Here is a 22,984-nt window from a genome sequence, read left to right on the forward strand (position 1 = left end):
GTAGTTTGTAGAAAAGTTGTCCCTTATAAGCTTTGACCAAAAAGTTTAGTCAAATCTCTCATAATTTATTTACAAATGAAGTATTTTTTACTGATAGCGTTTACTGATACTGATAGCGTTTTTACTAATAGCAATAATAGAGTGTAGAAAAAAACAAATGAATGTTTGATAATATTATTGAGTTGGCAACTTGGTTTGTTTAAAGTTGATATTGCCAAAATATATAATTTCATGAGATATGTTGTGTTTGGTTGAGTGAAATGAACGCCCTAAGCATGCTGGAATCGAGATTTATCCCGATAGTGTCTTTGTCATGATTGTAGAAACATCACCCAAACGGATTTATGACATAGAGGGGCTAAGGTTCTAAAGAACACTAGCATATAGCCTTAAGATAGAGTAAAATGAATAGAGCATTCGAGTAGAATGAACAGTCCCTGGTTTTAACAGCTGGATTTTATCTTAGTCATGGATTTTTAAATTTTGCTTAAAATATTTTAACCGATTCATTGGAAACGCGTTAGTTATTAACCTTTAGAATTATTCAGATTTTTTATGGACACCCTTATTTAAGCTAAAAAGAATATCCCCCCTCTAAGAGGCAACCTAGTACACATGGAACTCTAGCCCATAATAATATTTTTTTTTGCCGCTAGTAGGGTACTAGAATATCGTAGGAAGCTGTTTAAGGCCTCGTTTGGAAGCTAAGGCTCATATCTACCTATTTTTAATATTGAAATTCGTCCGTATAACATTAAAATAAGACGTAATTTTTGACAAAAAGTGCATCTACATACACAAGATGCTATGGTGCACGAAGATTATGAAAAGTTGCTTTTGTATTGTATCGGTTTAATGGCGCTTCTTGACTACTAAGGTGCATGCGTCGGCCCTGCAGTCTGTTGCTACAACCGGGTTCGATCTCTGGGTCCTGTATTATTAAGCTGAGGTCAAACCCAGTGCGCCACCACCAGACTGAAAAGTTGCTTTCCTGGGATATGGTGTTGTACTTGAATTACAGTTGCAGTGATCGGTGCGACCTAGTAAGCAATTTAACCAAAAAATTAAAAAAAACATTTTTTAAAAAGAAAGTCTGGTGAAAAAACCATTGGTAGTTGATTTAGGAATGGTAACCATTATTTTGATTAATCTTAATAGCAAAAGAATATCGAGAGACAGAATTTAGGGAATTTCGAAAAATAGCCGGAAACTCATCTAAATGGAGTCGGATGCAAAGAAAAAGTATACCATTTGAATCAGCATTGCCGAATACGCGATTCAAGATACCTTAAACCCCCACCTTGATCAAGAAGGAAAATTATCTGCAGGGGTGTACTATACAAGAATGATTAATCAGCATGGAAATGATGACGGACAAAGAGAAGGAGGGAAGAAGAGAGAGGAGTATATAAATGCGCATGTTTTGTGAAATTCATTAGAAAAAAGGGAAACATGTTTTGATCTTGTTTCTGTGTCAGGTCTTAGCACTGCCCATTCAACGAAAATCACTTAGCCGTACTGCCAGATGTGCAGTAATCCTGTATCCACAGATACAGAAAAAGAAGAATAGAGGCTATAAACTTCAAATATTGAACTAAAACTTATGGTTAACCCGGACTTACACTATGTATCTAGAAAGAAATTTTCAATGTGAAAAAATAGAATAAATGACACCAACTAGACCCTTCACCGAGTATGAATGCGTGCTGTATGCTGGTGCTCCGAAAACGTTGTTGGCACCACTCCAAGAGATCCAGATTAGGACCGGTTCAGTCGTTCCCTATAACTCTCTCCAGTTTGTTAATGAGAGGTTTGATATAGCGTCGATGGCCGTTTTTGACAAGCACATAAATTTGCACCCTTTTCCAGAGCCTTCTTGTATTTTACCCCCCCCATACTTCAACCGTCAAGACAGACATGAAGGCATATAGCTTGGTTCAATTATCTTAATGCTGACACGCCGAAAATAAGGACGATCCTCATGGTGATGTTACCCCTAAGAGTTTATCTGTCGACTCTTTCTATAGAAGGTTCAACAGTCATCTGAAACCTCGTTAAAAGACTGGTGACAAATCAGATATTTAATTATACCTGGTACCGTGGATTTAGGAATACAAAAATATATTTATAAAACTAGCAAGGAGCTGGGCTTTATTCAATTTTTTTCTTTTTCTATGCGTGTGACCTTCAGATTTTGCAGGGTAAATTTTTATTATGGTATTGAGATCGTATATTAACATCAGAATGATGAGAAAAGTCAGGATAATTTATTTTATTTGTGAGAAGCTATCCTGTTACCTATGTAACAAACATAGAAACAACATTTTAAGAGACCATTAATTTTTTTTCTTTAGTTTTAGTTTTGATTTTTTCAGTATTTCTGCTTTTGATTATATCCGCTGTACGGATTAGTTTGAGATGAAGTGTTTCTATGTTAGCGCTGCATGTAAAGCCTTATCTGTTTATTAAAAAAAAGCAAATGAAAACAAAACACTATTGTATGGACAGAAGAAAGACAAAAAAACATACGCGAAAAAGCCTCGGGGCAACCTTCTAAGCCCAGTTATCGGTAGTAGTTGCATGTGTATTCTCGGGAAGCACGAAATTTTATATAAGAAATTTCATACACGGAATATTGATACATGCAGTTTCATATATGCGAAACTTCATACACAGCAATTTGATACATGAAAAATCACACATTGGGAAATTTAATATACGAAAAATTATACACGGATCATCAAACAATTTATTAAAACATAAAAAATAATTTTAATTAAATGATATGATATCTACATGTGCTACAACTATGCAATTTTTTTGCAAATGAGCGAAGATAATGAATGGTGGGTAAAGTCCATCATTTGACGATTTTATTTCATGTCGAGGGGCACGCCTTCGTCCACGTTGGCTAGTACTAGTACATATGTCCTCAAAGTAATCGATAAAAAGGTCCATGCCTTCTAATTCAGCATAGGTATCCCCTTGAACCAAAAGTTCAAAGGATGAAATGACATCTTCCACTGGCACAAATGCAAGTGCTTGGAAACATTTCATATAGCAAGCAAATTCTGGGTATTCTTTATAATTGCTGGAAATCGTGTGAATTTTTCTCCAAAGTGACTTCCTGAGATGGAAGAAACAGCCATGTAACTCCGTTTCCGGAAAAGCACTTTTATTGCATTGCGAGCACCGTTCTCAAGTCGCTGAAGGTTCGGAGTCAAGGTTTTCAAGGCAGGAAACATTCTTCGATATGTACACCCAGTTTTATTTAGGAGAAGAGTATAAATAGAGGGCAGCACATCAGTATATTTAACGGCATGTATGGTGTATAACTGTAGAAACAACGTTTGAGCAACTTAAATGTACAATCCGCGTACCAATGCTGAGTAGCCTCCATCATTTTTAAATTTTGCTTGGTTTCAAAGATAATAATAAGCTTATCGCATCCAGACTAAAAAATTAAACACTCCTCTCCTTTTAAACTTTTCTTGAACTCATCTGTTAAAGTAATTGTCTGCAAGGGTATTGGAACCGGGTATAGACACTGAGCTTCTTCACATTTAAGTTGCAGTCAATATTTCATAAAGGTTAGTTGTGGAAGACAAGCGGTGACACTTTGAGTAATCTAGGAGGTGGCTAGCGCAATAAAACTTCGGGCTGTTTCTGTTGAGGAAATTGCTGCTGTTTTTATTTGGTTGCATACCTTCTTGGCTTCAATTTTTGTTATATCAGCAGAATGATTATGATTTTCATTATATAAAGCGACTTCACCTCCTTTCGTGTAAAATCGACCTTGCATGCCTGATATGTTAGGTACAATTATTCTGCATATTATGAAGTAAGAATTGTTTTCTAACTTCACACTGTCCAAATACTTTACCCCCACCCCTACCTTATATTTACCTCATCTAGACTATATATTTCCCTCCTATTCAGTCACTTCTCTTTGTTTTGTCTTACGCTATGCTGAAAGAAACTAACGAAAAAAGCAGGTTTTACAATGTGTTAATGGATGAACAACTTGAGTTATCGGGGTTATATCATAAGTACCTATTACTTTTATGTGCTCTACATTTCCTATTCGAAATTCAAGGAGATTTTCGGCCATGGGACAAGGAAGTCATTGCATATGTTAAAAAGCTATCAATTTTAGTCTTGCTTCAATTTGAAACTGCTGCCACCCAACTCTCCTTCTTCAACCAAGCTTTCCACTCCAAAAACAAAAGCAATGCTCGAAGTAAAAGAAGCTTGGCTAGACAACTTCAGGTAGTTAAGATAGTTAAACTTTTGGCCTTCACACATAACCAATCGTTAAAACTTTCTCCAGGCTTTTGCAAAATATACTTGAATCTATCAAACAGTTCGTGGTAACAAACTGTAGTAAGGAGCGACCCGGCTCAATAGTAAACGAAACTCTAAAAACGGAATTTTGATGCTAAAAGATACATCAAAAGAACCAGATTTTCATGTTGATTTTAAATATATAAGTTTCATCAAATTTAGTCTTTGTCATCAAAAGTTACGAGCCTGAGAAAATTTGCCTCATTTTGGAAAATAGGGGGAAACACCCCCTAAAAGTCATAGAATCTTAACGAAAATCTCACCATCGCATTCAGCTTATCAGAGAACCCTATAGCAAAATTTCAAGCTCCTATCTACAAAAATGTAAAATTTCGTATTTTTGCCATAAGACAGATCACGGGTGCGTGTTTATTAGTTTATTTGTTTTCTTTTTTTTTCCCAGGGGTCATCGTATCGACCAAGTGGTCCTAGAATGTCGCAAAAGGGCTCATTCTAACGGAAATAGTTCTAGTGCCCTTTTTAAGTGACCGAAAAAATTGGAGGGCTCCTAGGCCCCCTCCCGCGCTCATTTTTTCCCAAAGTCAACAGATCAAAATTTTGAAATAGCCATTTTGTTCTGCATAGTCGAAAACCGTAATAACTATGTCTTTGGGGATGACTTACTCCCCCACAGTCCCTGGGGGAGGGGCTGCAAGTTTCGAACTTTGACCAGCGTTTACATACAGTAATGGTTATTGGGAAGCGTACAGACATTTTCAGTGGGATTTTTTGGTTTGGGGGTGGGGTTAAGGGGAGAGGGCTATTTGGGAGGATCTTTCCGTGGAGGAATATGTCATGGGGGAAGAGAAATTCAATGAAAAGGGCGCAAGATTTTCTAGCATTACTATAAAAAAAAACAATGAAAAAATAAACATGAAAAAGTTTTTTCAATTGAAAGTAAGGAGTAGCATTAAAACTTAACACGAACAGAGATTATTACGCATATGAGGGGTTCTAAAAATACTTTAGCATAAAGAGCGAAGTATTTTGGAGAAGATAAATACCTCGCTCTTTATGCTAAAGTATTTTTAGTAATTTAAACTATTTATTCTACGGCCTTTCTGATTCAGGGGTTAACCTTAAAGAATTGGGACAAAACTTAAGATTGAAGGTAAAGAGCGAGGTATTAACGAGGGGACAAACCTCCTCATATACATAATAAAAATATAAGAATATAAAAGTTTGTCACGTAAGTTAATTCATAAGTTACGTAAATGTTTTACTAATAAAAATGTTCGTTAAGAATTAAAAGTTCTAGTTGCCTTTTTAAGTAACGAAAAAATTGGAGGGCAACAGGGCTCCTTCCCCACCCCTTATTTCTCAAAATCGTCTGATCAAAACTAAGAAAAAGCCATTTAGCCAAAAAAAAAGAATTAATATGCAAATTTCATTTTAATAATTTATGTGCGGAGAGTCAAAATCAAACATGCGTTAATTCAAAAACGTTCAGAAATTGAACAAAAAAAACTAGTTTTTTTTACTGAAAGTAAGGAGTGACATTAAAACTTAAAACGAACAGAAATTACTCCGTATATGAAATGGGTTGTCCCCTCCGCAATTTTAGCGTAAAGGGCGAGGGATTGCGGAAGGGATAACCCATTTCATATACGGAGTAATTTCTGTTCATTTTAAGTTTTAATGTCGCTCCTTACTTTCAGTTAAAAAAACTTTTTTTTTGCTTAATCGTGAATAAGATGATCTTTGCCACGGTTACTTTTAACAAAAGTAAGTGGCATAATTGCAAATCTGTAAAAACAATTAAATTAAATAAAAGAAAAGTTACAAAAGACAGTTGGTTGATGAAATGTTTAGATACTCTCCGGTAAAGGGTGGAAAAAAAATATGGTGGTCTGGTGTGATGTATGGTGTATGGAAATATAATTTACTCTAGCTGGAGTAGCCTTAATCCGATAAGCATGCATTGTGGTTATGTGTTGTTTACTGATGTTTATGTACTAATCCTAAACTTTGAAATAAACAGGTATACCTACCTTAACGCTATTTAAGCGTTAAGGCTTATAAAAAGTTCCACATTGAAAAAATAGATAATAATTTTTCTTATATGATTTTTCTCCAGGCATGATTTTTCATGTATCATATTTCTCCATGTATGAATGTCGTATATGATATTCCTATATTTGATATTTCTTGTGTATGAATTTTCATATGTGAGTCTTCCATAAAATATGGAATTTTGTAAATTCGTATTTTAGCAAATTATTAGAAAAAAAAAACAAGTAGAAAAAAAGTGGCTTTCCACGAAATCATAGCGCCCGGGCACGTACGTAGAAATTAATAATGGAAGGGAGATGCAAATTTATCTGAAAAGTCAAAATATTCGGCTGGTATGAAAAATTGGAACAAACCATGAAAAAGTAAATGGGTGCGAGGTGCCAGGAAACCATGAAAAAGCAAATGGGTGCGAGAAAATACCGGGAGCCCTCTACAGTATGTGCTGCTTTCTTTTGCTTATTCTAAAATTTTAATTTTCACCAATCTGCAAATTTTCATGATTTATTTTCCGTTTTAGTCTGACTTAGAATCCATTACTAGTGAGCTGTCCGAAGGTACTGGAACTTATGCTTCAGTAAGCAAAGAGCAGCTTGTACATGCTTTACAGAGGGCAAAATCAAGATACCATAAGTATAAAGGCAGATATCAAGATCTCTCAAACTACTATAAGGAATCGGAAAGAGAACGGGAAAAAATCAAGGTATATTTTTAATAATATTATTTTTAACTCAATATTTTTTTATTGTCATTTGTGAATACAAAATCTTCACACTCGTCATTTTTTGAAAGTTTCAAGGCTTTTTCTGGAAAGGCCTTGACAGAAAAAAAAATCGTTTTCAGAAAATGGATTATTCATTTAGTAAAATCTAAGTCAAATCGTCAATCAGTCGTTACAAAGAGGAAGTAAAAATTACAAAGAAAAGATAAAAGAATCGGTATGCCAAACGTATTAATTAATAATTATGGTATTTTTTTTAAATATTACTTTTGGTGCCATACATATCATGGGCGTATGATTTGCTGTTATTTCTCTACCTAGTTTACCGCAGTTGTTTTATTCGTCTGTTGAGCCTTTGCTGAAATAACCAGTGGAAGAATCTGATGAAATAACTCTCTAAGGGAGACGGTTTCATCTGAAATGATATTTTGCCAAAAATGCTGCTTTTAAGTGCTCTTTTCTAGGGTTCTTCCCCTTCAGGTAGTCAGAGTGATGACACTTCTGATGTCACATCAATGATTTCATTGAGCATATCAAATCTTTTGATGCTCTGCTTGGCAATCCGGAGCACCAAGGTTCGATCCCCGCTGTAGCAAGGTTGGGTGACAAACTTGCTACTTTTCCCTGTAAAAAACACTCAGCAACTGAAACGTCGAATCGACGCCCTATGCGCCAGCAATGGCTCAGGAGGATCTTTATCCTATATATATATATATATATATATATATATATATATATATATATATATATATATATATATATATATATATATATATATATATATATATATATATATATATATATAATCTTGCCTTTTAAAGTAGATCTTTGTTGGTGTTGCAGCCTGACTCCTTTGCCCTATCTGTAATCCTTTGAGTGCTGCCAAGTGTGATTTGGGAGCATTATGTAGAACTCGTGTCGAGACCGTTAAATATGGAATAAGTTTTTTGGCGAAAAAACATATTTAGAACTTTTGAATGAAGGGGCATAAGGCTTGACTGTGAATTCGGAGGAAGATTAGCTTATGAAATCCGCTGGATGCTTTAATGTTAAAGATAATAACGCTTTGACGTTGCTGAACGTTGACATATTTGACGTTGTTGACCAGACATGCTAACAGCTTCTTATTTTACGCTGCACTAAAGCTGACAATCTCATCAGATCGTTTGTGAATCATCATGAGATCCACTTGAAAGACCAGCGAAGCATTGAACGGGTTTTGGTATTGCTCTAATCTATTCTAGACATACATAACTTCTTTTCTTAACTGACTGGCTGTATGAGCTGTTGTGTCGATTGCCGAATGGCATATAAAGCTGGCTAGATTTGTCCTCATATCGTTGATATATGACTGGAAAATAGATGGTTCTACTGTGACAATCCTAGAATTCACTATATGAACACAGGACGTAAAGTTGTCAAAGACAAACTTCATGAAACGGATATTGAAAAGAAAAACTTAAAACCCGTCTGAAAGCCGACAATAGATTCCATGCGAACAGGACTAACGCCAAAATATGTCGAAAAGCCAGTATGTCATATCCCTTAGCCAGAAACCTGACCTATTCGAAATGCTAAGCAATTTGACAGTCTGGTCTGTGATTTGAATTTTTTTCAGCAGGACATACGCCAAAATGTTTCGAAAAGACGGTAGCTTTATGTCATATGCCTAAGTCAGAACCCTGACCCACTTCTAATTCTAAGCAATTAGACAGTCCAGTCTGTGATTTGAATTTTTTTTTTTTAGAAGGACCTACGCCAAAATATATCGAAAGACAGCATGCCATATCCCTATGTCAGAACCCTGACCCACTTCGAATGCTGAGCCATTAGACAGTCTAGTCTGTGATTTGAATTTTTTTATCAGCAGGACCTTCGCCAAAATATGTCGAAAAGACGTATGCCATATCCCCCAAGTCAGGACCCTGACACACTCCTAATGCTAAGCCATTTGACAGTCTGGTCTGTGATTTGGAATTTTCAGCAAGAACTCCGCTAAAATATATCGAAAAAACAGTAGCGTTATGCCATATCCCTAGGTCAGAACTATGACCCACTCCTAATGCTAAGCCATTAGACAATCTAGTCAGTAATTTTTTCTGTTGAATTCCGCACCTTTCGGTCGCGTAGCTGCTTGTTTGATTCCAGGCTCTGATAAATTTTAGAATTTGAAACGCTGATGTAAAATTCCCTTGTACAAAAGAGAAGACTTATAGACCTAAGCGAACATTTCCTTTTTTTTCTTCAAATAGAAATTCCTCGAATTTCTATGTTAAATATCTTGAATTTCGAATTTCTCGAATTTGTTAAATAGAAGGCCTATTTAACAGCTCTTTTTGGGCTTCAGACTTCTCTATCAGCAAATGAAATCACATCACTTTTATACATTCTTAGAATGGCTTATGCCAGATTCGTCTCTCTCTTAGTCAAACTATCTTTCTTGGCTTTTTCTATAGTTTTCAATTTTGAATTCAATTTTGAAGTAAAATCAAGTAGTTGTAGGCATCAAGCCATGGCTAATTGTAGAAAAAGCCAAGACAGATAGTCCGAGTGAGTGAGAGTCAGATCTAGAGTACATTGATTTTGTACTCCTCCCTAAAATGATTAATGACATTAAAATGCACCTTTTTCCCGACTACTAATGAGTTTGAATGTAATATACAAACCCAACTCAACTGGGAGGTATCACTTCTTGTCTGCCTGCAATTTAGCCTTAGGGTATAGGTGGTACAGAGCTTCGGATGGTAGGTGAAAGAGGATTGAAACCATCCCTGAAACACAGAACAAACTCTATACTTTTCATTGTATTCTGATTTTCTTATTTCTGTATTGGATCGCTATTCAATTTTGATATAAGTACAATATAGATAATTCTCAACGTTTGAGGAAAGAAATAAAAGTGACAGCATACTTCGACAAAAGATGATGAAGACTCGGTTAGCTCCGTGTTGCAGCGTATTAGGACAATTGTTAGGATTTTATCTAGGGCTGAATATTTTTTCAACTGTTAAAAATTTGTGCTTTTCTAGTAATTTAGTAAAAATTGAAATTGTCCCTAGTTCTAGGAAGAAGGGGAGGAGGTGAACTCACTGTATAAAGCGTTAAGAAGACAGTTTCAAAAAGAATACGTTGAAGACAGAAAATTCCAGAATTCTGACTTAAAAGTCTCATCTGTCGGATGTAGAAGACCTCGAGAAGAAAACGTTTCATCCCTCTTGTAGGTCTGAATCAAAGAGTTTGAACAAATTGTAAGAATGGAAACTGGTGTTAAGGTATACAAGAATTAAAAACGCCATCTAGCATTTGGTGTCTTTTGGAATTTTCCTCAAGCTCCATAATTGTGTTTTTCGCAGAAATTGATATCATACACTTATTTCTACGACAATTTTGCTAAAAACTCTTATCGCACTAATTTTGCTTGCTTATTAAATTGAAAAAAATGCCATGAAATGCCAAACACTGGGTGGCGTTGGTGATTTTGTTGACACTAGCTCCGGTTTCCCTTTTAATAAGTTACCCGTAATCGTCAGTCTGGACCATGCTCATTTGGGGTATAAAAGACAGATTGTAGAGCTCTAGAGCTTTCTCGTATTGCGTCCCCCATTGTCCAAACGTCAAGACATACACGAAGGTACATAGCTCGGTTCGATTGTCTTAAGGTTGACACACCGATAACAGTATTCTGAAGAACAGATTCATTTGAGGTCATTTTGAGTTCCCTAACAGTTTATCTGTCGACTCAATCAAAAGAAGTTACCCATAATCTTTGGTCTGGACTATGCTCATTTGTGTGCAAAACAGACAAAGTTTACTTACAACCATATCACTTTCTAGTTATTTGTAGTTTGTGAGAAATTTCCTACACAGTGGTATCACTTCTTGGGAGGGAGGTCATTAATGACCCCCCTGAGAGTGAATCATCTAAGAAGGGGAAAAATTAAATGAATTTTATCCTGATTTTATGGATATTTTGAATCTATATTCCCCATTGCTGATGTGGGACCCCAGTCTAACATCGCAAAATCTATGTTAAAACCAAAGAGTTGTCCCAGAAATCGTGAGAATAGATGTTTTACTAGATTAGATGTTTTGGAGAAGCACGTGTATAGATTTTAAGTTGTTAAGGTTGAGAGGAAAATGTAGAACCTTACTTTCAATTTAAGAATTCATGACAGTCAATATTCTCCATAAAAAAGGCATCAGTTGGTGTTCTTGAATATATTGAAATTGAACTAAGGCAAGAGTTAAGTAATAACAAGATAGTTTCACTAGTATGATTATGTTTTCAGAATGTCTTGGCAGAAACACAGGATAAGGCCTTAAAAAGAATATCCGATTTGAAGGAGCAATGTCAACTGGAACAAAAGGCTAAAGCCCATTTAGAGGAAAATTTGAGAGCAGACCTTGAAGAGAAAGATCATATGATAACTGTGCTACAAAGTAAGGTAGGGTTACCATAGCTCATTCTTGTAGTGAGACTTTTCCTCAGTTCTTTCATGTTTTTGTGTGACTAATAAGCTATTCAGTGTGATTTAATATGGAAATTCAGTAATGAAACTTTATTTGTACTACAACTTTGCCTTTCTTGCTGCAAGAATCGAGTATATCTTACCAGACTGAAAATATCTTAAGATTATCTTACATGAAGGAGCAATGTCAGCTAGAACAAAGGGCTAAAGCCCATCTGGAGAAAAATTTTAGAGCTAATCTCGAAGAGAAAGCTCCAAATAACTATGCCAAAAATTAAGGGTAGTCGTAGATTTGAACTTAGTTGTTCTGGTAATTAAAATGTTAGTTTAAAAACAAATTAAATGGTAGCTTTGCTCTTTAGAATGGCTAATGTTTGTTATTTTTTTTCATTACTTTAAGTAAGAGTCTCAAGGATAATCTTTGTAAAGGTGTACCTTCTGGCATGTAATATTTCTGTGCTTCTTTGTGTACCGGGGCTTTATCCCTTCCTTTTTTCTTTTTATATTTTTTTGATGTTATTTGTTCTTTTTTCTCTTACTTTTCTCCATTTTTCTCAGTTATTGTTTACTCTTTTCGTGCCCTTGTCACGACGTACAAAAGTTTACTACTTCATATTGCATTCTTCTGAGTAGAGTTTCCGCAATGCTGTGGCTACATCACGCTCGCAGATTTGGAGAATGCAATTGAAGGAAAAGACGGTAGCTCGAAAGTAATAAATAAGAAAGAAAAGACTTTTCTTTTCAAGCTATACTAATGTTAGCTATTTTGTCGCAGATGGAGAGTTGGTGGTATCGCAAGTACGTATACTTATTTGTTTGTACTGGAGATGAGGCACAGACTGTTTAGCCCAACTGGGTACTAAGAACGAGCTGGATCGCATTCTGCTACTGTGTATGGTCTTCTGTTTTGGGGCTGGATGATATTCAACCATCGCTTTTCCATTTGTGTCCATGTTTGCGGAATCCACCCAAAGGGTCGAGGTCTTTCTTCGTTGTGGCATGCCATGATTCCTTTTGACCTTCATGTTGTATCTTCCACTTGAAAGGGGGCTCAAATCCGAAGGACTGGCTGGTCAGGTGCTTGTTTAGGTGCCGAATAATATGTCCATTCCATCTGAGTTTCCTACTCTTGATTATAGCGTAGTGCGAAGCGAAAAATGGTTTTTAGGCAATTCTGGTCAAAGATGTCGAGTGAACGTTTTTCTCTGCCTTTAATGGCTAGTTTTCGCATCTGTACAGTAGAATGGAGCAAATATACGCCACATAGGCTCTGAATTTGGTCTACAAACCGATGTCATGGTCCCTGCCGATGATATTAATCAGTGACCCGAGGTATCAGAAATCTACTTATTCAAGATTACGGCTATTTTTAGCGACCCAATTGACGAATTTCTATTTATAAACAGGATCTTGGTTTTGGAGATACATGTGGTCAGGCGTGTTCAGCACTGTTTACGACGTGTTCAGCACTGTTTACGACTCTCTGCAACATGTCCGTGGCTTGGATGGTTGACTAAACGAGAATTGTGCGCCATCGTCTGCGTATTCTAGATCCTCTACTTTCTCAACGCTGGTTAGGTCGATCCCATCTTCTGATCTTGTGGAGTTCTTGAAGGTTCAATCCATTATGTAGCTGAAGAGGGATCAGAGAAGTTGGTCAGACTTGCTGCACGCCATAGGGTGTTTCTATGAGCTATGTGAGCTCCCAACACACGCGAATGTTGCTATGCGTGTTCTCATTGTAGACTTCTGTCTCACTAGCTTCTGCAGGATTCTGTCTTCTTGCACGATCTCCCATATTAGCAGGGGAGATACTGAGTCATATACTGCTATAAAATCCAAAAAGATTGTTTTGGTTTCTGGGTTATGGATAGAGCGCTGGTGTAGGGGATCCAAAGCGAGAAAATATGATTTACACTAACCATTCACGGGTGGAAAACAGCTTGTTGTTTCGAATTTTGCGTCTTCTTTTGGCTCTAAATCTGTTTGCGACATCGATGGTGAAAGTTTTTCTAGCCATGTTCATGAGCGGGATTCCTTGACAGTTCTTGCTCCCTTCGCCCTTGTTGAACACTGGAATGATAGCCGCACCCCTTCAATCTTGAAGGATATACTGGCTCCACTAGATATCTTTTTGAGAAATTTCAAGAAATTTAGGGAAATTTTGAATAGTCATATTACGTTAATCAATGTTAACGTAACATTTGTCAAAATACCGTTAGAAGGTCGCCCATACTACAAGACTAAACGAAAATAGCTTTAGGCTACCGTTATAGGGTAACTCCTGTCGCCTAACCATCTTAATTTCGGAATTGGGGTCACAGTTGGTAGCTATTACTACATTTCGGTAGAATTTGATTCTTCTCCAGATTACCGCAAGGGGAAGGTGGTTGGAGCCGGAGTGTAGTTACGTGGTTGTAACCGAGCGTAAAATTATGTTATACAATGAAATCCCGTTAAACCTTGTTAAAGTAGCTCTTCGGTATCTTCCATGTCAAGGAATACCACTACCAATACCTTTGGACCACTCGTCCCGGTTACTCCGATTATAATGTAACACACCCCCTATCCCTTCCAGATAATAGGACAAAAATAAACTCTCGCACGCTAAAAACAGATGTATATTATCTTTACTGTGGATAAATACTTGCCCCTAGCCCTTCTTCCTCCCTGCGCATGTTTCTTATGTATAGTATTCACAGACCAGCTGAGGGCACGCAAGTTCATGGTCAATAAGTGCGAATTCGAAAGAACACAAAAAGCACATAATAGTAAATGAAAAAAAATAAAAAAAAAAAAAACACTAAAAAAAAACACAAATATAACACAATGAAAAAAAAAAACAAACGAACATAATAATGAGTTATCAATCAGTCCTCATTAAAGAGATACTCTCAGCTTAAATGTTTTTCTGATTTGATTATTGGCAGTAATCTTTACTAGCAGTAATTCAAATTTGGCTTTTTTTTTAGGTCCATCTTCTACAGTCCAAGTCGTCAGAAGTTGAAGGGTCTCGAGACAGCTTAAACGACTTGAGTTCACTGTCAGCGTCTGTTCAAGTGCCCTTGGATAATAACAGTCTTTCTCCAAAGGAGCAAGAACTTCAAGGTATTATTTCCGCTGCAATATTTTTAGCTTAGCTTGAATTAGTCTATCCTAATTCTACCTAACTTAACATACCATACTGTAGGAAGATGTTTTAGTTAAAGCATAGACAGTGATTTATTTAGGTTTGTACTATTAATATTTAGTATAGTAGTGTAAAAAGAACAAAAAAAATACAAGTATCTAAGTTAGTAAATGAGAGTTTGTTTGTATTTTTCTATAGTTAGCTAAGAAATGGAAGATAAGAAGCTGGCAAGATTTATGGAAGGTCTTGCAAACCTTGTTTAGTGAAAAATATCTCTAAAGAAATAATTAAGAAGACATGATTTTTACGTCCAAACTATTACTTTGTAAAATTTTCATAAATTTGCTGAATTGAAGAATAATTTTTTTTTCACGAATTTTGAAGTTTTTTGGCTTACCTTTTGGTGTGCTAATGATTGATTTTTATTGTATTTGATATAAACTAAATTATTGTACTATAAGAAAATGAATGATAATTTTTTTTTATTAATCTGTAAATTATTTTTTTTTGGTGTTCACTATTATTGGCCGTTGATATTTACCGTTATTAGAACTTACCCTTTGAAAGGCTGGTAAATTCCAGGTTTCATCGCTAAATCATTGAGTTACAATTCAAAAAGTTTCGTTCTCAAAATTCCATATAGAAGAGCCAATCAAGGTTTTCATTCTATTTACTCGCTCAAAGTTTGAAATGTGAATGGCTAAGAGCCCTCGGGGTGATAATGAGTCTTTTTACTGCGCTAAAGAGACTGCAGCTAGGAATATTAGCGGAAAACCTTTATGTTTAATAGAGAGGAGAAGAGGCTTGTACAAGAATCATCCTGAGTGATAGATCACATGAAAACAAAAGGAATGGGAATGTAAAGAAAGTAGAGAAGGCATTAAATTATGAACCAAAGAGGCGTGAAGTGGAGGCCATGGATAAAATTGTCGAGGATCTGGAAGATACAGCTAGACGGCATCTTAGTAAAATATTGTACTGGCATGTTTATAAATTGAAAGGGATTATTCAATCCAGACCTGTCCCAGTTAAAAATAGGAACGTGCCACAATTAGGGATAAGATAAGAGTTAAAGAAAGATGGATGGAACATTTTGAGAATGCGCTAAACCGAGATACAGTTGCAGGAAAAGATATAGAGGAAAATGATACAAGAAAAGTGATAAGAGTGAGTGTTGTAATTATCGAGGCATTAGTCTGGTCTTTGTAGGTAGCGAATTAGTTAGTAATATGATACTTTTTAGACTGACAGACGGTGTAGACAAAGATTTAAGAGAAGAACAGTTGGGTTTTAGAAAAGGTAGAGGATGTGTCGACCAAATTTTCACTCTTAGGTTAATAATTGAGAAATGCCTTTGTTGTCAAACACCTTTGGTCCTCAGTTTTATAGATCACGAGCAGGTGTTCGAGTCTGTTGATAGAAGAGCTTTAGCAAAGGTTGTATCCTTGTATTATATCCCAGACAAATACATCAAAGTGATTAGTGCTATGTACACGAATAACACTGCTGCGGTTAAGGTAGGAAATGAGGTTAGCTGCTGGTTTTGTATTTAATTAGGAGTTACGCAGGGTTTTGTTCTATCCCCCTTTATATGGATCTTTTGATGGACTTTGTCTTAAGGAGCACAGGAAAGGCAATGGGAGACCACGGAATCTCCTGGTCCTAAATCATGCTGATGATTTAAGCATCCTAGGAGAAAGTGGGAGCAAAATGAATGAACTTCTAGAGGTTTTGCGAGTTCAGGGTGCTAGAATAGGTTTGAAATTTTAATGTTAAGAAGACTAAGTCACTTAGGCTAGGAATAAATGAAGATGAAAAGGTGCCGTTGGATAACGAAAAGATTGATCAGATGGCCAGCGTCACTTACCTTGGTAGTATTATTAGTAAAGACAGTGGGAGGAGTGAAGATGTCAAAAGTAGAATAGCCAATGCTCAGGGTGTTTTTTCACAGTTAAAAAAAAAGTTTGGAAGAATAGGAAGATAAGTCTGCAAACCAAGATTAGAATATTGAAATGTATAGTGATGACAAGTGGTCAAATATGACTCTGAACCATAGGCGCTCTGAAAAGCGGATGAAGATTTACTGGAAGTTTTCCAGAGAAATTGCCTACGGATTGTTCTGGGTACCCGGTTGACTGATCGTATTTCAGACAGTAAGCTGTACGAAAAATGTGGTTCAATCCTGCTCTCTAGGGCCATAATTAAAGAAAGTTTGAGATGACTAGGGCACGTTCTGTGGATGAAGGATGACAGATTGCCGAAGACAATCTGTTAAATTTCTTGAAGGGTTTCCCACCACTTGTTAATATGAAAAGGGTTTCTTAAGTTTAACCTACCTTAAAAGTAAATCTAGAAACAAATTAAACGTTGAAGATGATTTAAGGTTGATTTAACGAAGTTAGAACCCAATTTCGATAAACTGAGTAAAGGGAAACAAGCTCATTCTTCTCACTAATCTCTTTGAAAGTAAGCGCTTTTTGTTCTTTAAATTATGTGTGTCTTTGTTTTTAAATAAAAAAAAATTATTCAAAAATAAACCAAACCAAACGGATTTATCATCCTTGCAAACATTACACAAAATTATGTGTAGGTTCTAACTCATATAGATAAATTAATAAATAAAACTAACAATCAAATGGAAAGCATGGGTTTTAACAGAAAATGGCTGTCAGTGACATAAATCAACTTCAATATGCAAGAAGTCAATGGATCCAATCCTTTTGTACCTGAAGCCCAGACAATCATTGTTCTCTTGATTCTTTGCTGGCTGGTAAGATAAGATTTTATTTCAGAAAAAATATCTATCCCGAGCAGAGATTCGTGCTTTAAAATGGTGCATAGGCCTAAAGTCTCTGCAGAATTTTATCAGTTTGAGAGTAGACTTTGAAAAGGTTTGTTTTGGTTGCTGCTTTTCCGTCGCCTTACTGCGTGTTGCATACTCACTTTTCCCTTTCCAAGAAGAACGGTTGTGCCCAACAGCTTTTGATTTCCTTCTATAAAATTTGATGCTGAATTACCAGGTTTTCAGTTGTTATTTAGATTTTGATCTACTTCTTCGTAATTGGTTGGAAATACCCGAAAGAGGATTGAGGGACAGCACAGGCAGAGATGAAAGATATCATGCCGACTGGCTCTTCTATCTCTTGCACTTAAATAATTTAACTGTATTTTATTTGCTAATAATTTTTCTATCATCATTTCGTGAAAGAGTGCAAAGAGCAAATAATTGGCAAAAAGATAGGAAATCCGGTCCGTGGAATGAAAGAGTACAATGAAAAAAGGAGTGTATTCTACACGAAAAGTGTGCAAGTTGGCAACCCTGGGTGGGATTTCTGTTCGGTAAAATTTTTGTGGAGTTCAAATACATGGGACACAACGTTTCCCCGAGAAAGCCATCGTACCTCAGTATGTAGCAATAAGTCATCATGGAAGCTCCCCATTTCCTGGTATAGAATTTTAAAGTGACGAGATTTGTGAGGCCGAGTTTCTATGAAGTTCACAATTTTAACACTCTGATCAAGGGCATTTTTTAATTCATCAGGGAGGCTCCTAGCCACCAAAGCCTCATGGTGAAGTACACAATGAGTGAACTTACACTCAGTTGAAACCTTTTTAACATGGCCTACAAGCCCTGTGATGTAACCGCTCGTAGCCTTAGCACCATTCGTACACTGACACACAGTTTTACACTCGAGATGGTTTTCGGGAAAAAAAGAATCTAACAACTTCAAAACATCTTCACCTTTTGCCGATGTTTTAAGTGTCTTACAAAATAAAATATCTTCAAATATTTAATCTTGAAAAATGTCAATTACAAAAACGGTCAGTTGGGCTATGCCAATGACATCCGTGGTTTCATCGAGTTGTATACCAAAGCGAGAACTACCTTGAGTTGCTCCGACAAGTTGTTATTTTGTGTCATACACTAATTCTCCTTGAAACCTGATCATTTGATAATGGAATTGTTTTATTTCTTTTTGCCCTTTTCTCTCCAAACATGCAAGAAACAATTTCTGCTACGGCAGGGAGGAATAGATTTTCGCCAAGGCCGCGTATCCCCTAAAAAATTTTGCGTATCCCCAAGGGTTACGCGTACCACCGTTTGAGAACCACTGCTATAAGCCTTACAAGTTGTTGCAACTAAGGCAGCAATTGGAGTAGCTTAGTAGCAGTAGTAGCATAAAGAAAAGTAGTAGTGGTCTTAGTGTTAGTAGTGACATGCATATATTACCTTTTTGTCAATCGATCTTTTCCTTTAAGTATTCTCCGAAAGTTTCAACATAATACCCAAATCAATTCTTGGGATACGCCCTTTGGACAATCTACATGGGCATAATGTATTTCGATTTAGTTCAAATTCCCCCTCAATACTCTGTCAAATTTTAACCTTCATGCGTGTAGCCCTAATTGTTCTAGTCTCATAGTAGTAGTGGTAGCAACAGGAACAGTAGTAGCAGTGATAGTGTATAATTATTACTAGTAACAGTAGTAGCAGCAGTATTAATAGCAGTAGTAACAGGTATATTTTGCCTTTTGTTCAACTGAACACCCCACTCATGATGCCTCTGAAGTTTCCTTTTGATATGATAAACCGTTACAAAAATATTGCGGACATGCCCGTGTCAGCAATCTGTATACACATAGCATATTTTGATTTAGTTCAACTTTCCCCTCAACGTTTCCTTAGATATTTTTTTTCAGTGTCCTCAGCTACAAAAGAAGTAGTTTGAGTGATAGTGGTGGTAATAGTAATAGTACTTGTGGTAGCATTAGAAGCAGCAGTAGTTGTAGCAGTAATAGTAGCGTGCAAATGTTACCTTTTTGGTCAATTGATCATCTCCTTTATCATTTCCTGAAAATTACAAATTAATATACTAAGTCATTCCTGAGTTACACCCTTTTGACAGCCCATTTACATACGTTATAATTCTGTTCAACACTCCCCTCAACATTTCCTGAAAGACTCATCTTAATGCCCTTCGTATTTTGGAAAAGTAGAGGTCAAACATGCACACCTTTTCTCAATAGCATATACTGTATGTAAAAAATGAACAAATTGCATAACTTGTAGCCCTTGCCCTGATGCCTCGGGGGGGGGGGGGTGACATCTCCAAACGCATAATTACTGAACCTTTTTTACAATGCTGAAAAAATTGATATCTAAAACTTTGCTTGGATGTTCGTTATGGGAAATGATGGGCGTGGGTGGGGGGTTTGTCTAAAATCACTTTGACTCTTAAAAAGGGCACTATAACTACCAATTTAAAATCAAATGAGAGACATTTGATTTTAATGCTACCACCCATTCACTGTGGACACTTAGAAGGGAACTAGAGCTTCCAATTTCAACCAAATGATTCACTTTTAAAGTTTATGCAACTTATTTAGGCTTTGGGGGTTTGTATCTACCTCGAAAGCCTTGTCATATGAACTTATGACTATTTTGAATAAAAGGACTGTCTCAAAATATCTACTGGAAGCATCTCGGGAAAACTTGACGTGGTTATGTGTGTGTTTGGGGGGGGGGGTAGCTGCGCTCTGATTGCTTTGACTCTTAAAAAGGGCACTAGAACTTCTCGTCATCAATCCAATGAGTCCCCTCCAAGGCATCTACGACCACCCTTTCAATAAGAACCTTGTATGCCGCCAGGGCATAACTTGCAACTCTTGCTCTGAAAGCTGTAGGGGGAGGGATGTTTTCCTTACGGACATAATTTCCGAAACCTTCAACTAAGATGAACAAAATTGTTATGTCCAAATCTTGATTGAGGGTCTTAAGGGACATGATGAGCGTGGAGGGGGGGGACTGGCTTCTCTCGAATCACTTTGATTCTTAAAAAGGGCGCTATAGCTTCCATAGGACATTACAATTTCAAATCAAATAATCTCCATCTGAAGTTAATATGACCGCTCATTCCATAAAACCTTACATGCCCTCTTGGCACAACGTACAACCCTAGCCTCAGGGGGATAGCTGCTCTTTGATCACTTTGACTCTTAAAAAGGGTACTAGAAATTCTGATTACCAATCCAATGAGTCCCCTCCGAAGTATATATAACCACGCGTTCTATAAAAATTTATATGTCTCTGGGGCATAACTTATAGCCCTTGCCTTGAGAGCTATAGCGGTGTCTTCCTCAAAGATATTATTTCCGGACCCTTCAACTACAGTCAACAAAATTGCTATCTCCAAATTTTGATTTGCTGTCTTTGGGGAAATGATGAGTGGGGAGGGGGCTGGTTGTGTTCTAATTACTTTTGACTCTTAAAAAGGGCAATATAAAGTTCAATTTTAAACCAGATGACCCCATACGAAGTTTATGCGACCACCCATTCCATAAAAACCTTATATAATCCCACGTCATGAGTTACAACCCTATCCTCTGGGCACTGGGAGGTTGTGTCAACCCTAGAGGCATTGTTATATGTTCTTTGGGAAATTTTGTCCAATCGCTATCTCAAAGATCAGCGATCAAAATCGTTATCTCACAATTTTAATCAGATTCGTATGGTGAAGAGGGGTAGTCGGGGTGGGGGGGCAGGAGCTAATGCCCTCCCTCACTTTTGACTTTTAAAAAGGAACTAGAACTTCCAATCTTAAACCAAATGAGCCTTCTCTAAAGTTTATGCAACTATCCCTTCCATACAAACCTTAAACACCCCCTGGGCATAACTTGCAACCCTTGCTCCAGGCTCCGGGGGTTTGTTTCAACCCCAAGAGCCTTTTCATATAATATTTAGACTATTTTGAATAAAAGGGCTATTTCAAAATTTATATTAGATGCATTCTGCAACAATACGACGTGTGTGTGTGTGGGGGGGGGGGTAACCGCCCTCCGATTACTTAAACTTTTAAAAAGGACAATAGAGCTTCTGATTACCAATCCTAATGTGCCCCCTCCGAAGTTTGTATGACCACGCTGTCTGTACAAACCTTATATGCCCCTAGGGCATAATTTACAACCCTTGCCCTGAGGGCTGGGGAGATTAGTCATTCTTAAAGACATAATTTCTGGACCATTCAAAGACGTTGAACAAAATGGCTATCTCAAAATTTGTATTGGAAATGTTTGTGAAAACGATGGGGGCGGGGGGGGGGGCATTTGCCCTAAAATCACATTCGATTAAGAAAAATGGTACTAGTCCTCTAATTTCCAATCGGATCAACCCTTTTTGAAGTTGCTACGACAACGCTTTCTATAAAAACTTTATATTTTCCAAGGGCAACTTACAGCCCTTGTCCAGAGGATCATGGGTGGGGTCGTCATCCTCAAAGACCTAATTTTCAGACCTTTCAACTATGTTGAACAAAATGGCTGTATCAAAATGTTGATCGGATGTGTCTGGGGAATGGTTTGCGCAAAAAAAAAAAAAAAAAAAAAAAAAAAATTATGCCAACATCCTTCTTTACCTAGGCACCGCTATTGCGCTGCCTATGGTTGACATTTAGATTGATATATTTCGTTTTTAAGGAGTCTTTAGGGTTTTTTTACGCATGCTGTGAATTCGGCTCTTTTAGAGCTTGTGGTAGTCTTTGGGAGTAAATAGTATCTCATCTTTCTTTTAAAGGCTGGACATCCATAAGAGATCTGTAAGTCTATCAATTTATGCAAAAGTCCTGCATATCCCCTTCCCTCCTACATAGAGTCGCTTCAGAAGCAACTCTTAAATTTTCGAATACCACACTGTCAGAGCCGAACCAGCTCGTCGTTATCTTGGTCAAGGTCATTGTATTCATCGACTGACTTGGATGCGTAGCTATTTAGCTTCATTTAACGCAATCAGTTGAAAGGATAGGAGATAAGGTTAATAATTAATATCAATAAAAATCTCGAGTCAGCGTAACTTCATCAGTATTTATGATTGAGTACCAAGTCTTATGCAGCCAAAAAAGGGTAGAAAATCACCACAGTTATAAACAACCTCAGGGAAAAAATAGATTACTAAGTATGGCCATTCTAATTTTGGTGCACCATTGAATTTATATCTGCCCTCTTCTTTTTTATAGGTCGTGTGAGGCGATATGAAGATCTCCTAAAAAAATGCACAGAGAAAATTAAAGGTGATAAAGAAATAGTAGAGCAGATGAAAAAAGAGCTTGAAACAGCAACGAATAAGATAGCTGAAAGCGAACAAGAGCTAGCAAGTATCAAGGTATTAACTAGCTTTTAGTTACATCGATTACTTTGTGTTTTCATAATTTATTCATTACTTTAATTACGAATACGTAATTCATTTTCAGGATATAACTTTGACTATTTGTACGACTACGAATACTAGTCGTACCAATAATCGACTACGATTATTGC

The 22,984-nt window shown here is 36.7% G+C and overlaps 1 protein-coding gene across 2 annotated transcripts in view; it reads left to right on the plus strand.

Annotated features, from left to right (window-relative positions):
• LOC136041465 (golgin subfamily A member 4-like) overlaps positions 1–22,984 on the plus strand; it is a 122,526-nt gene that overhangs the window by 26,692 nt on the left and 72,850 nt on the right. For both annotated transcript variants that reach the window (XM_065726150.1, XM_065726151.1), the window contains 4 exons: positions 6,875–7,057; positions 11,365–11,520; positions 14,517–14,652; positions 22,684–22,829. In XM_065726150.1, the coding sequence (XP_065582222.1) occupies positions 6,875–7,057; positions 11,365–11,520; positions 14,517–14,652; positions 22,684–22,829 (621 nt within the window). The remainder of the gene's footprint in view (positions 1–6,874; positions 7,058–11,364; positions 11,521–14,516; positions 14,653–22,683; positions 22,830–22,984) is intronic.

Source organism: Artemia franciscana, unplaced genomic scaffold (assembly GCF_032884065.1).
Source record: "Artemia franciscana unplaced genomic scaffold, ASM3288406v1 PGA_scaffold_23, whole genome shotgun sequence".
In the NCBI taxonomy this organism is placed as follows: Eukaryota; Metazoa; Arthropoda; class Branchiopoda; order Anostraca; family Artemiidae; genus Artemia; species Artemia franciscana.